General features: G+C 49.9%; 1 protein-coding gene across 3 annotated transcripts in view; it reads left to right on the forward strand.

Moving 5' to 3' along the window:
- The window catches only part of CUL9 (cullin 9), a 42,245-nt gene that overhangs the window by 12,425 nt on the left and 16,345 nt on the right, over positions 1-13,475 (forward strand). For 2 of the 3 annotated variants that reach the window (XM_030795822.1, XM_030795821.1), the window contains 17 exons: positions 1,432-1,628; positions 2,008-2,225; positions 3,984-4,230; positions 4,639-4,744; positions 5,307-5,534; positions 5,791-5,881; positions 6,018-6,189; positions 8,081-8,186; positions 8,468-8,563; positions 8,825-9,000; positions 9,259-9,392; positions 9,765-9,944; positions 10,153-10,262; positions 10,338-10,520; positions 10,668-10,828; positions 11,414-11,642; positions 11,728-11,917. In XM_030795822.1, the coding sequence (XP_030651682.1) occupies positions 1,432-1,628; positions 2,008-2,225; positions 3,984-4,230; positions 4,639-4,744; positions 5,307-5,534; positions 5,791-5,881; positions 6,018-6,189; positions 8,081-8,186; positions 8,468-8,563; positions 8,825-9,000; positions 9,259-9,392; positions 9,765-9,944; positions 10,153-10,262; positions 10,338-10,520; positions 10,668-10,828; positions 11,414-11,642; positions 11,728-11,917 (2,824 nt within the window). The remainder of the gene's footprint in view (positions 1-1,431; positions 1,629-2,007; positions 2,226-3,983; positions 4,231-4,638; positions 4,745-5,306; positions 5,535-5,790; positions 5,882-6,017; positions 6,190-8,080; positions 8,187-8,467; positions 8,564-8,824; positions 9,001-9,258; positions 9,393-9,764; positions 9,945-10,152; positions 10,263-10,337; positions 10,521-10,667; positions 10,829-11,413; positions 11,643-11,727; positions 11,918-13,475) is intronic. The other variant, XM_030795823.1, reaches the window with a different exon arrangement.

A 13,475-nucleotide genomic window follows, 5' to 3' on the forward strand; every position in this document is an offset into this window, starting at 1 on the left:
TGCTTTTCTTTATGGGACCAAGAGCAGCCAGGCGTTCATAGTCTAGATCATCATGCTCAAGGAATTCCCTGATCCTCTCAAATTATGTGACCAAAACATAGCAATTGCCATCCACTATAGATCGTGGCAAAAAAATAAAAATAAAAATGGCTGGGCGTGGTGGCTCACGCCTGTAATCCCAGCACTTTGGGAGACCAAGGTGGGTGGATCACCTGAGGTGAGGAGTTTGAGACCAGCCTGGCCAACATGGTGAAACCGTGTCTCTACTAAATACAAAATTAGCCAGGCGTGGTGGTGCATGCTTGTAATCCCAGCTACTTGGGAGGCTGAGGTGGGAGAATCGCTTGAACCCGGGAGGGGGAGGTTGCTGTGAGCTGAGATTGCGCCTTTGCACTCCAGCCTGGGCGACAGAGTGAGACTTCATCTCAAAAAATCTTGCCCTGAAATAAAATTACGTCATCTTGTTAATAACTTAAAGTCTACAGAACTCAGCTAACTGGGGGAGGGTGGTGTAACTACAGGAAGAAAGCTTCATTGAGAAATAGAAGTTGCTTGGAGGGTCCAGGCCTTACAAGAGGCATTGTCCTGAGAATTATTTCTAGCCCAGTCCATCTCTCGTGGGTTTCTTGTAGAGAATCAACCCTTTCACCAGGAGAGACATTCTTCACTCTGATTGTATGGTGTCTATTTTAATTTAATTTTTCTCTATAGTCCCGGCAAAACCTTACAATTATTTTTCCTATAATGCCAACCACTGCCTGTGAGACAACCAAGAAGTCTTATCTAGAAGGGCTGGATACTGGCTAAGGCCAGGAGACACAGGTTTTGGAGACTTGGTGTATAGGTGGTAATCGAAGCAATGGGAATGGGCCTGGTTGCCTCAGTGTGGGTGAGTGCAGAGTCCAGAGAAAGGGGACAAGGAACCTCAGTTCCTTGGGGCAAAGGAACACCAGAGAGGTAGGAGAAAAGCCAGGAGGATGTGAAGTCATGGAACTCAAGGGAAGAGAGATTTTGCAAAGCAAGGAGTGCAAGTGAGTTGGGAGACAACTGTAAGAAGCCCTTGAAGACAACTAGATGCTGCGAGGGGCACCATTCTGAGGGGAAGATACAGGAGGGGCGGCTGTCCCACTCTGGTAGCCTTGGTGCTGCAAGCCTGGGGGCCGAGAGGAGCGGAAGGCTGATTTTACCATCCAGTCTCAGGGTTTTTTGTTGTTGTTTAGTTTCTTTTCTTTTTTCTTTTCCTTCTTCCCTCCCTCCTTCCCTCTCTTTGTAGTATTTGATGTGCTATCACTACCTCTTCCATTTCTGTCTCCTACTCTACCTATTTGCAAACAGCTCAGCTGCCCCAAAGTTTGAGGTCTAGAATGAAGCCTCCCTTTCCTCATGGTGACTCTGCCCCCTTCTCACTCTGCTTTCACATCCCCCTCACAGGCACTGAAGATGCTGGCTGTCGCCAGCTCCTTGGAGATCCCCACTTTTGTTACTGGCCGAGATTCTGTCCACTCTTTGTTTGATGCTCAGATGACCAGAGAGATCTTCGCCAGCATCGACTCAGCCACACGCCCGGGCTCTGAGAGCCTGCTCCTCACTGTCCCTGCAGCCGTGATCCTGATGCTGAACACTGAGGGGTCAGGGCATTACCCTCCCAACTCCAGGCTCCTGCTTAGTCCCAAACCCTGTTACTCCTGTGCTCCAGGTTCATGTACTCCACAGAAATTCCACTCACGTTGTCACCTCCGGATTAAACATTGGTGGCCCTGCCAACTGTTGTTGGAAGAGAACCCAAGTGGATTGGGGATAGGGAGATTCCCAGAGAGGGCAGAGACACACTGACCTCCCTTTATGGGTTTGGGAGGAGTGGCCCGAGGTCAGGGGATCAGATGTCCTGGCTCAGAGGGCCCACTGGAGCCCTTTGCTCCCTAGCTGCCCGGCCTTCTGTGCTTGCTTTGCTGCTTCCATTGCATTCATGGTCTCTCAGTTTCTTCCTGGTCACCTCCCTCCTCCCAGGTGCTCTTCTGCAGTGAGAAATGGCTTACTCCTGCTCAACCTGCTTTTGTGCAACCACCACACTCTGGGAGACCAGATTATAACCCGAGAGCTGAGAGACACGTTGTTTAGGCACTCAGGGATAGCACCAGGAACAGAACCTGTGCCTACCACACGCACCATCCTCATGATGCTTCTCAATCGCTACTCAGAGCCGCCGGGCAGCCCTGAGCGTGCAGGTACCATTGTGGAGGGGTGGTTTTGTAGAGGAATCACACAGTGCCAGCCAGGTTTACGTATCAGCTCCTTACTGGAAAGATACAAGGAAACTTCAGGAAATGAGCAAGCATTGTGGTGCTCAAGTTAGGTCTTAAGTAGAACTTCCTGACCAAGAAGAGGGAGACTGTGGAATATGTGCAAAGAAATTGCATTTTTTTTTTTTTTTTTTTGAGATGGAGTTTTGCTCTTGTTTCCCAGGCTGGAGTGCAGTGGCGTGATCTCGACTCACTGTAACTTCTGCCTCCTGGGTTCAAGCAATTCTCGTGCCTCAGCCTCCTGAGTAGCTGGGATTATAGGCACCTGCCACCACACCCGGCTAATTTTTGTATTTTTAGTAGAGACAGGGTTTCACCATGTTGGCCAGGCTGATCTGGAACTCCTGACCTCAGGAGATCCACTGCCTTGGCCTCCCAAAGTGCTGGGATTGCAGGTGTGAGCTGCTGCACCTGGCTGGAAATTGCCTTCTTGAATGGCTTTAAACATATGTGGATTCATATCCATCTGGGCTAGGTTTGGCCCAGTATTATTGGACAGTGGAAGACTCATTGAAATGACATCTAGGGAGGCCTTTCTTTCTTCTTCTTTCAAGCTTAACTTTTTTTTTTTTTGGAGATGGAGTCTCACTCTGTCACCCAGGCTGGAGTGCAGTTGCATGATCTCTGCTCACTGCAAGCTCTGCCTCCCGGGTTCAAGGAATTCTCCTGCCTCAGCCTCCTGAGTAGCTGGGATTACAGGTGCACGCCATCACGCCCAGCTAATTTTTGTATACTTAGTAGAGACAGGGTTTCACCATGTTGGTCAGGCTGGTTTCGAACTCCTGACCTTGTGATCTGCCCGCCTTGGCCTCCCAAAGTGCTGGGATTACAGGCGTGAGCCACTGTGCCTGGCCTAAGCTTAACTTTCTCTTCACATAATAGGGAGGCCTTCTTAAGAAAAATTATAATTTATGGTACAGAACACTTGTGCCTGGAAACATTAGATATTGATACTGGGGAAGAAACCCTTTGTGACTGAAAAACAAGTGAAAACCTAGAAGTATGGAGGGATATTGAAATAGGAAATACGTGGCCAGGTGCAACAGCTGATGCCTTTAATCCCAGCACTTTGGGAGGCTGAGGCAGGCAGATCACTTGAGGTCAGCAGTTTGAGACCAGCCTGGCCAACATAGTGAAACCCCATCTTTACTAAAAATACAAAAATTAGCCAGGCACGGTGGTGGGTGCTTGTAATCCCAGCTACTTGGGAGGCTGAGGCAGGAGAATCACTTGAGCCCAGGAGGTGGAGGTCACAGTGAGCCAAGATCACGCCACTGCACTCCAGCCTGGGTGACAGAGCGAGACTCCATTTAAAAAAACAAAAATAGGAAATATGTATGTATCTTTTAGTCTGTGTACCTAAAGCCACCATGCAGGTAGTACAGGTATCATCATAGTTAATATTTACTATAGCTAACATTTAATAATAGGACTATAGGAGATTTAAAATGTCTTGTGTTTAACTTGACAATGTTTGCTATACTAGGTTTTTTTTTTCAAATCTGATTAGGTTTCTATTTGGGGTCAGGAAAGAAAATCCCTCATCGTTTGGTTAAAAACTGTAGACATCCTCAATATAGAAGGAAAATTTTGGGGTGATTTTCTGGACCTTCCCAGTTCTCAGTTTGACAAACTGGTAAGACTCTTCATCCACATTTTTCCCTCCGGTGTGTCTGGCTGCAGCGCTAGAGACCCCCATCATCCAGGGTCCGGATGGGTCCCCTGAGCTACTGATTCGATCCCTGGTTGGGGGCCCATCTGCAGAACTACTCCTGGACTTGGAGCGTGTGCTGTGCCGTGAGGGCAGCCCTGGAGGTGCCGTGAGGCCCCTCCTCAAGCGCCTCCAGCAGGAGACCCAGCCTTTCTTCCTGTTGCTGCGGACTCTGGATGCTCCGGGGCCCAACAAGACTCTGCTGCTGTCTGTGCTGAGGTGAGGGGCCTGTTGAGGCACCATGCATTGGGACGAGGGAAACTGGCAGACTTCAGGGACTTCACTTGTTTCTTTTCTTTTTTCTTTTTTTTTTTTGAGATGGAGTTTCACTCTTGTTGCCCAGGCTGGAGTGCAATGGCACGATCTCAGCTCACTGCAACCTCTGCCTCCCAGGTTCAAGTGGTTCTCCTGCCTCAGCCTCCCGAGTAGCTGGGATTACAGGCATGTGCCACAATGCCCAGCTAATTTTGTATTTTTAGTAGAGATGGGGTTTCTCCATTTTGGTCAGGCTGGTCTCGAACTCCCGACCTCAGGTGATCCGCCCACTTCGGCCTCCCAAAGTGCTGGGATTACAGGCGTGAGCCACCATGCCTGGCCTGACTTCACTCGTTTCTACCCCCTCACCAGGGTCATAACCCGACTGCTGGATTTCCCTGAGGCAATGGTCCTCCCCTGGCACGAGGTCTTGGAGCCCTGCCTCAACTGCCTGAGTGGCCCTAGCAGTGACTCTGAGGTACCAAAACCCTGGCAAGGGGAAGAGAGGGAAGGGCAGCATCTGGAGCACCAACTTCCTTGTGAGGCTCTGGAGGGCACAGCAGAGCCTTTCTGATTGGATCTTGGGGCACTGGGATGGGTGTAGGAGGAGGAAGGAAGGGTAATGTAATCTAAGACTCTCCAGAACTGGAATCTTTGAAGTATAAACCTTTTAGATGATTTTAGATTTGGATTTTAGATTCTGGACTAAGGAGAAGCCCACATCCACTAATCCAAACAGCTCGCCTCCCTTCCGGGTTTGTGCATTGGAGAGCAAGGCTCAGGCACCAGGGTTAACATAGCTTGGCCCGGCAGGAAGCAGCCTGGAAAGCTGTGCCCAAGCTCTGTTCTGCCAACTCACTCTGGAGTCCCAGCACTCCTCTATTTTACTCCACCCTGACTTTGGTACTCTTGTTTCCCTGGGCGTTGGCATGTCTCCACAATCTCAGCCACGACACTTCCTTTACTGAACCCTCTCCTCAATCCTTACATGTCCTACCTCTTGTTTCCTATAAATTAATCTATGTGGCTCTGGGCTCAAGATTGTTCAGGAGCTGACCTGCTTCCTACATCGCCTGGCCTCGATGCATAAGGACTATGCTGTGGTGCTCTGCTGCCTGGGAGCAAAAGAGATCCTCTCCAAAGTCCTGGACAAGCACTCAGCTCAGCTGCTGCTGGGCTGTGAGCTTCGGGACCTGGTGACAGAGTGTGAGAAGTATGCACAGCTCTATAGCAACCTCACCTCCAGCATCCTGGCTGGCTGCATTCAGGTGAGGAGTGGCTGTATGCAGCTGAGAGAACGCAAGTCAGAAGCAGGAGAAGGGGATTCACTGTGTTCCTCTTTGGTATCCCTGTTTGGCACAGGTTGTAGCAAATCTGGGGCACTTGTTTCCTAACCTTGACTCCACATGGTTCTGTCAAAATGTGGGGAGAGAGCAGTTGACTTTTTCTCTCTACCTGTTTCTGGGCGTTTCTCTGTGTTCCTCCCTCTCCTCTTCCTCATTCTCCCTGATGTTCCGGCTGCAGATGGTGCTGGGCCAGATCGAAGACCACAGACGAACCCAGCAACCCATCAATATCCCCTTCTTCGATGTGTTCCTCAGGCATCTCTGCCAGGGTTCGTGCCCTCATCTGCTTTCTCCTGGCTCCCATCCAGTGTCTGTTCTCCCCTTCCCTTCCTGCTCCCTAGACCTTTTCCTTTTTCCTTTCAACTAACCTGGCTGTGACCGCCACCCCTTCCCACTTACCCCCAGGCTCCAGTGTGGAAGTGAAGGAGGACAAGTGCTGGGAGAAGGTGGAGGTGTCCTCCAACCCGCACCGGGCCAGCAAGCTGACAGACCACAACCCCAAGACCTACTGGGAATCCAACGGCAGCACCGGCTCCCACTACATCACCCTGCACATGCACCGTGGTGTTCTTGTTAGGTGCGAATGCACATATATGAATGTTCTGCTGTGCCCCAGGATACTTCCCCAAAGCACCCAGATACACACAACCCCAGCTATAACCCCCATGCCTGAGGGACACACTCAGACCTATTTTGTGCAGTGAACACATAGACATACTGACCTGTCTTTGCTGAGTATAGACATGCCCTCACTCCCAGAGTCTGGTGATCTGTACCCCAGCAGGTACAGATGGCACTGCCCTGTGCTTAGTGTTGAGGGAGATCAACAGCTTACTTATCCATTTCTCCTTTGGGCATTTATTTAATGCCAGGCATTTGTGTCAGGCACTGTGCAAGGGTCTCGAAATAGGAGGACAATAAGGTATGGTACCTACATTCCAGCTGGGGAGCTACACTAGAAAATCAAGTAAGAGCACAGAGTAAGAAAAAGCATTGCGGTTCACATGTGGACCTGAGACTGACAGGCATGAGAGCAGACTTCCTTCTGGAAGGAGGGGGTGACTGAGCTGGGTTTTGACATTGAAATTAGGTAGATAAAGAGGGGGCAACATTCTAGGCACAAGGACAGCATATGTGCAAAATGGAAATAAGAAACAGCGTATTTGGAGGGACTTTTAAGTAATCATGTTTGGCTGCAATTGAAAGCTGTGTATATCTTTATTTTTATTTTTTTATTTTTTTTTGAGATGGAGTCTCGCTCTGCCGCCCAGGCTGGAGTGCAGTGGTGCGATCTCAGCTCGCTGCAACTTCTGCCTTCTGGGTTCACGCCATTCTCCTGCCTCAGCCTCCCGAGTAGCTGGGACTACAGGTGCCTGCCACCACGCCTGGCTAATTTTTTGTATTTTTAGTAGAGATGGGGTTTCACCGTGTTAGTCAGGATGGTCTCGATCTCCTGACCTCGTGATCCGCCTACCTCAGCCTCCCAAAGTGCTGGGATTACAGGCGTGAGCCACTGTGCCCGGCCGAAAGCTGTGTGTATCTAAGTGGCGGAAGATACAGGCCAGAAAAGTAAGCAAAGGCAGATCACAAAATGTTTTGTGAGCTAAGCAGTTTGAACTTTATTCCAAAAGTTGGGAGAGCCATTGGAAGATTTTAAGAAGGGAGGAGAGAAAACTAGATTTTTTATTGAGAAAGCTCACTCTGGCAATTATGGGAGTTTGGGCTGGAGGTCAGAAGAAAGAAAGAGGTGGAAGGTTTATGCAGTGGTCTAGTAGAGAAAGGATCCATGTGTTCAGTTAGACAGCAGGAGTGGGAATTGACTGGGAAATCCTCAGAGGTGGAGTCCACAAGACTTGCCTTTGGGTGAGGGAAGCCATGAGAAGGTGAAGGCCTCAGTGACAGTATTCTAGTTGAGTACTGAGTGCACGGAAGTTTTATTTCCCAGGAAGGAAACAGGAAGCCGGACAGGTTTATGTGGACAGATGATCATTTTATTTGGGCATGTTGACTTTGAGGTGCCTGTGGGACATGACATGGAAATATCTGTTGAGGACACAGCATGAAAGCTCAGGAGAGTGATCTGGGATAGAGATGTGGATTTGGAGTCCTCTGTGTATTAATTTCCAGTTGAAACTGTGGGTTTAACTTAAGTCACTTTGGGTGAATATAAAGGGAAGAGCAGAGGGTCTAGTGGGGACAGCTGCCTCAGGAGCCAGCAGAGGAACAGGAGCCTGAGAAAGATGTGGTGGCTTGAAATAGTTTTGACCTAAAACCAGGGCTCTGGGCTTTTTATTTCTTTCTTTTGATTTTTATTTCGTAGAGGTGGGGTCTTGCAGTGTTGCCCAGATTGATCTTAAACTCAGCCTCAAGCAATCCTCCCACCTCAGCCTCCCAAAGTGTTGGGATTACAGATGTGAGCCACCACGTCCAGAGGCCCAGCTTTGACTGTTTCCTTTCTTCTTTCCCAGGCAGCTCACTTTGCTGGTGGCCAGTGAGGACTCAAGCTACATGCCAGCCAGGGTGGTGGTATTTGGGGGTGACAGTACCAGCTGCATCAGCACTGAGCTCAACACGGTGGGGACCCTTCACCTTGCTCCACATCCTTCTTTTTGTCCCAGTGCCTGTGGGAAGGACCTAGTCCCTGGGGAATGGTGACATCCCTTCCCCTTGGGAAGGCGTTGCCTTGTAAGCAGTGAGAGTGGGATTAGGGATGCAGAACCACGTCCATCCCTAGGCTCTGCAGGTGAAGTGAAGGGCACACACCATGACCGACTTGGTTACCGTCAACAATTTTTCCAACCCTGTTTCTGGAGGTGACAGTTCTCTCCTCTCCCTTTTCTCCCCTACCCTACCAGGTGAATGTGATGCCCTCTGCCAGCCGGGTGATCCTCTTGGAGAACCTGAACCGCTTCTGGCCCATCATCCAGATCCGCATAAAGCGCTGCCAGCAGGTGGTGCTAGGGCGTCAGCCAGGGCTGAGGAGGAGGTGGCACAGGGTCTCCAGAGTGGCTGGGTTCTTTAACATCTAGAGGCCAGGGCTTTAGCCAAGTTTCTCCTTGATCTTCTTGGGAGATGGCCCAGGGACCTGTTGAGTCCCAGAGATGTGGGGATGTCCTGAGCAGTTCTAGGGAACTCAGGGCAGGAGGCTTGGCTTTGGTAGTACTTAGTGGCTCAAGCGGCTTAGGTGACAGATAAGTCTGTGCATGTTCCAGGGTGGCATTGACACTCGGGTTCGGGGTGTGGAGGTCCTGGGCCCTAAGCCCACATTCTGGCCACTGTTCCGGGAGCAGCTGTGTCGCCGAACATGTCTCTTCTACACAATTCGGGCACAAGCCTGGAGCCGGGACATAGCAGAGGACCGCCGGCGCCTCCTCCAGCTCTGTCCCAGGTGGGTGGGGCCTGAGGAGGGAAGATGGGTAAGGGAACAGGACACTGTGAGAAGTAGGAGGGATGCTTCCGTGGGAGTCTGGAAGGGAAAGCTGCAGCCAGGACATGAGGGGGAAGGTGAACATAGGTGAGTTTGTGTTGATTGGGAAAAGTTGGGTCGGGGACCGAACAGGGGTGATTGGGAGCTGATTTGCACTTGAATGGAGGCCTCTGGGAAATCAGTGCCATTAATCCTCCACCACACACTGTTTGTTCCCAGACTGAACAGGGTTTTGCGCCACGAGCAGAATTTTGCTGACCGCTTCCTCCCTGATGATGAGGCCGCCCAGGCACTGGGCAAGACCTGCTGGGAGGCCCTGGTCAGCCCCCTGGTACAGAACATCACCTCTCCCGGTAACCATGCTGACACCTGGCCCCACTAACCAGTTCCTTGTCCCTATTCCCAGGGATCACCTGAGTTAATGCTCTTGGTTCTTTTGGTTCCTGTCTTTATCCCTGAAGGCCTGTCACCTCAGTGTTCCTCTCTCCTTCCTGCCCCAGGCAGTGCTCCCTGAGACTCTCGTATTTGAATCTTTCCCACTACCCCATCCCCGCCCTGTTACCATCTCCCCTGACTCCAGCTGAAGCAAACCTTGGTGAGGGGAGGACTAGGGCCCCACTACCCGTCAAGCCTTTTTGTACAATTGATTTTTCCCTCTCCTCTGCCCTGGGCTGTCTGTTCTCCCATCTCCCATGGAGACCTGTTCCTGACCTGTCTTCTTTCAGATGCGGAAGGTGTGAATGCCTTGGGATGGCTGCTGGATCAGTACTTAGAACAGAGAGAGACCTCTCGGAACCCCTTGAGTCGAGCAGTGTCCTTTGCTTCTCGAGTTCGTCGCCTTTGCCACTTGCTGGTGCATGTGGAGCCTCCTCCTGGGCCTTCTCCTGAGCCATCCGCTCGGCCCTGTAAGTCCCAGCCATGGCCAGTGGAGCTGAGACTGCGGACAGTGGTGTATCTGGCTCCCTCCTCCCTGGGTCTTACTCTTGCTGCTTTGCTACTGGCCTTTCCAGGCCCCTGAGACCTCCTGGCCTTTCCAGGAGATCACTACCCAAGACCGGTGTACTCACCCAGAGGCTGAGATGAAACCCCTTCCTTCTCCCTCTGTCTCTACAGTCAGCAAGAACAGTAAGGGTCGGGACCGGAGCCCGGCACCTTCGCCAGTGCTTCCAAGCAGCAGCCTGAGGAACATAACCCAGTGCTGGCTGAGCGTGGTGCAGGAGCAGGTGGGCAGAAGCAAGCAGAAGTCTGCAGAGGGGAGGGGCTGCTCCTTTTATGTCATTTCTTGCCTTTCTCCTCAGGTTGGCAGATTCCTGGCTGCAGCTTGGAGGGCCCCAGACTTTGTGCCTCGTTACTGTAAACTCTATGAGCACTTGCAGAGAGCAGGCTCCGAGCTGTTTGGGCCTCGGGCAGCCTTCACGCTGGCTCTGCGCAGTGGCTTCTCTGGCGCCTTGCTGCAGCAGTCCTTCCTCACTGCTGCTCACGTGAGTCCCACCAGCTCCCCACAGGGCTGTAAGCTCTTGTTCCAAGTTCATCTCTTTCTGCTCTGCCCTTTTACCTCCTTTCGCTCCCCAGTCTCCTACTCCACTCCCTCATTCATGGTTTGCTCATGCCCTTTCCTCTGCCCCCAGATGAGTGAGCAGTTTGCCAGGTACATTGACCAGCAGATCCAGGGTGGCCTGATTGGTGGAGCCCCTGGAGTGGAAATGCTGGGGCAGCTTCAGCGGCACCTGGAACCCATTATGGTCCTTTCTGGTCTGGAACTGGCCACAACTTTTGAGCACTTCTATCAGTGAGTGCAGGTCTGGAGGCATAGGGGATGGGAGGCCTAGATCTAGGGAATGGAAAGATTTAAGTCTTATAGGGGAGATGAGAAAAGAGGCTGTGCAGAGGAGAGATTAAGATGTGGAGATGGCTGGTCAGACGCGGTGGCTCATGCATGTAATCCCAGCATTCTGGCGGGCAGATCACCTGAGGTCAGGAGTTCAAGACCAGCCTGACCAACATGGTGAAACCCTTTCTCTACTAAAAATGCAAAAATTAGCCAGGCATGGTGGCGTGGTGGCAGGCACCTGTAATCCCAGCTAGTCGGGAGGGTGAGAGGCAGGTGAATTGCTTGAACCCGGGAGGCAGAGGTTGCAGTGAGCCAAGACCGTGTCATTGCACTTCAGCCTGGGTGACAAGAGAGCAAGACTCCGTCTCAAAAAAAAAAAAAAAGTGGAGGTGGTCATGCATTGGTGGAAAGGGAGTGGGAAAGAAGAGGTGAGGTAAGGTGTGTGACTCAGGCAGAGGGACAGAGGGACCTGCATTCTTGAGGGGGAGGCTGGGCCATGCTGGCACCCACACTGAGGCTTGGCCTGGGCTGTGTGTGCTGCAGGCATTACATGGCAGACCGTCTCCTGAGCTTTGGCTCGAGCTGGCTGGAGGGGGCCGTGCTAGAGCAGATTGGCCTCTGTTTTCCCAACCGCCTCCCCCAGCTGATGCTGCAGAGCCTGAGCACCTCTGAGGAGCTGCAGCGCCAGTTCCACCTCTTCCAGCTCCAGCGGCTCGACAAGTTGTTCTTGGAGCAGGAAGACGAGGAGGAAAAGAGACTAGAGGAAGAGGAGGTAAGAGCAGGGAGAATAGGAGAGTGAGAGAAGACTAGACCAAAGAAGGGAGCCCAAGGGCCCTTGAAATCCTTCTGTCCCTCAGGAGGAAGAGGAGGAAGAGGAAGCTGAGAAAGAATTATTTATCGAAGATCCAAGTCCAGCCATTTCTATACTGGTGCTGTCACCACGCTGCTGGCCGGTCTCCCCACTCTGCTACCTGTACCATCCCAGAAAGTGCCTTCCCACAGAATTCTGTGATGCCCTTGACCGTTTCTCCAGTTTCTACAGCCAGAGTGAGGAACTAGGGAGAGGAAATTGGAGATCGGGGTGAGATTTGGGGTGGCAAGAGAGGAAGAGGAGAGGATCTTTGGACAGGATATAGATATGAAGAAAAATATCAGCTCCTAGCGAGGGATGAGAAAGCATGGGTTGTAGTTTCATTAATTTCTGCTCTCATCAGTTCCTTCAACTTTCTATAAATTTGTTCTGTTTCCTTTTTCTAACTTCAAGTGAGGTGCTTATTTGATTTTTAGTCTTTTCAGACTTTTTTCCAAATAAAAGTGTTTAAGACTATTCATTTCCCTCTCAATACTGCTTTAGTGGCATCCTATAAAGTTTTAAAAGATTTTTTTTTTCTTTTTGTTTTCGAGATGGAGTCTCGCTCTGTCATCCAGACCAGAGTGCAGTGGTGTGATCTCTGCTCACTGCAGCCTCTGCCTCCCGAGTTCAAGCGATTCTCCTGTCTCAGCCTCCCAAGTAGCTGGGACTACAGGCGTATGCCACCACACCCGGCTAATTGTGTATTCTTAGTAGAGACGGGGTTTCGCCATGTTAACCAGGCTGGTCTCAAACTCCTGACCTCAGGTGATCCACCTGCCTCAGTGAGCCACTGTGCCCAGCCAAAAAGATTTTTTTAGATTGGGATATAACTAGTATTCAGTAAAGTGCACACATCTTAATTTTAAGGCTTCATGAATTATTATATTCATATACACCCATGTATCTACCTCCCTCACACCCCCATCAAGATACAGAACATTTCCAGCATCGTAGAAGGCTGTCTCCTTCATGCCCCCTTTCCAGTCAATGTCTTCTTCCAGGAGAAATCATTATTTTTAACCTTTATCACCATAGATTTGTGCCTGTATTTGAACATCATATAAATGGAATCATACAGTATTCTGCTGTGTCTGATGTCTTTCACGAAACATGCTGTCTGTGGGAGTTATCCAGGTTGTCAAGGGTATCATTAGTTTATTCATTTCTTTTGCTGAGTCATATTCCATTGTATGGATGTATTTGCCCTTTCTGCTGTTTATGGGCATTTGGGATGTTCCGTAAGTTTTTATTACATATTATTTTTATTATTGTTTAGTTCTAAGAATTTTTAAATTTCTATTATTATTTCTTTATTTTGTTTTTCAGAAGAATATATATTTTAATTTCCAAACAAGTTTTTCTTTAATTATTTTTTTGTTTTCTATTTCTACCCTCATTCCCCTGTGGCCAAAGAGCATGGTTTCTGTGATTCTGAATCTTTGCAGTTTACTGAGACTTCGTTATAGCCTGGTAGATGGTCATATTTTACCTGTTTCATGTGTGATTAAGAAGAACGTGTGTTCTTAACTGGATTCTACATATTTCACCAAATTGACCTTGTTAATTGTTTTGTTTACATCTTCTGTAAAGTTCCCAGTTTTAGTCTACTTGATATACTACTGAGAGAGGTGTGCTAGAATCTACCACTATGATGGTGAATTTTTTAAAACCGCTAATCATACTGGTTTAACTGTAAATATATTTTTTGGTTATTTTGTTAGAAGGTTAAAATAGTTTAACAGTGCTATCCAG

This window comes from Nomascus leucogenys, chromosome 17, assembly GCF_006542625.1.
Source record: "Nomascus leucogenys isolate Asia chromosome 17, Asia_NLE_v1, whole genome shotgun sequence".
NCBI lineage: Eukaryota > Metazoa > Chordata > Mammalia > Primates > Hylobatidae > Nomascus > Nomascus leucogenys.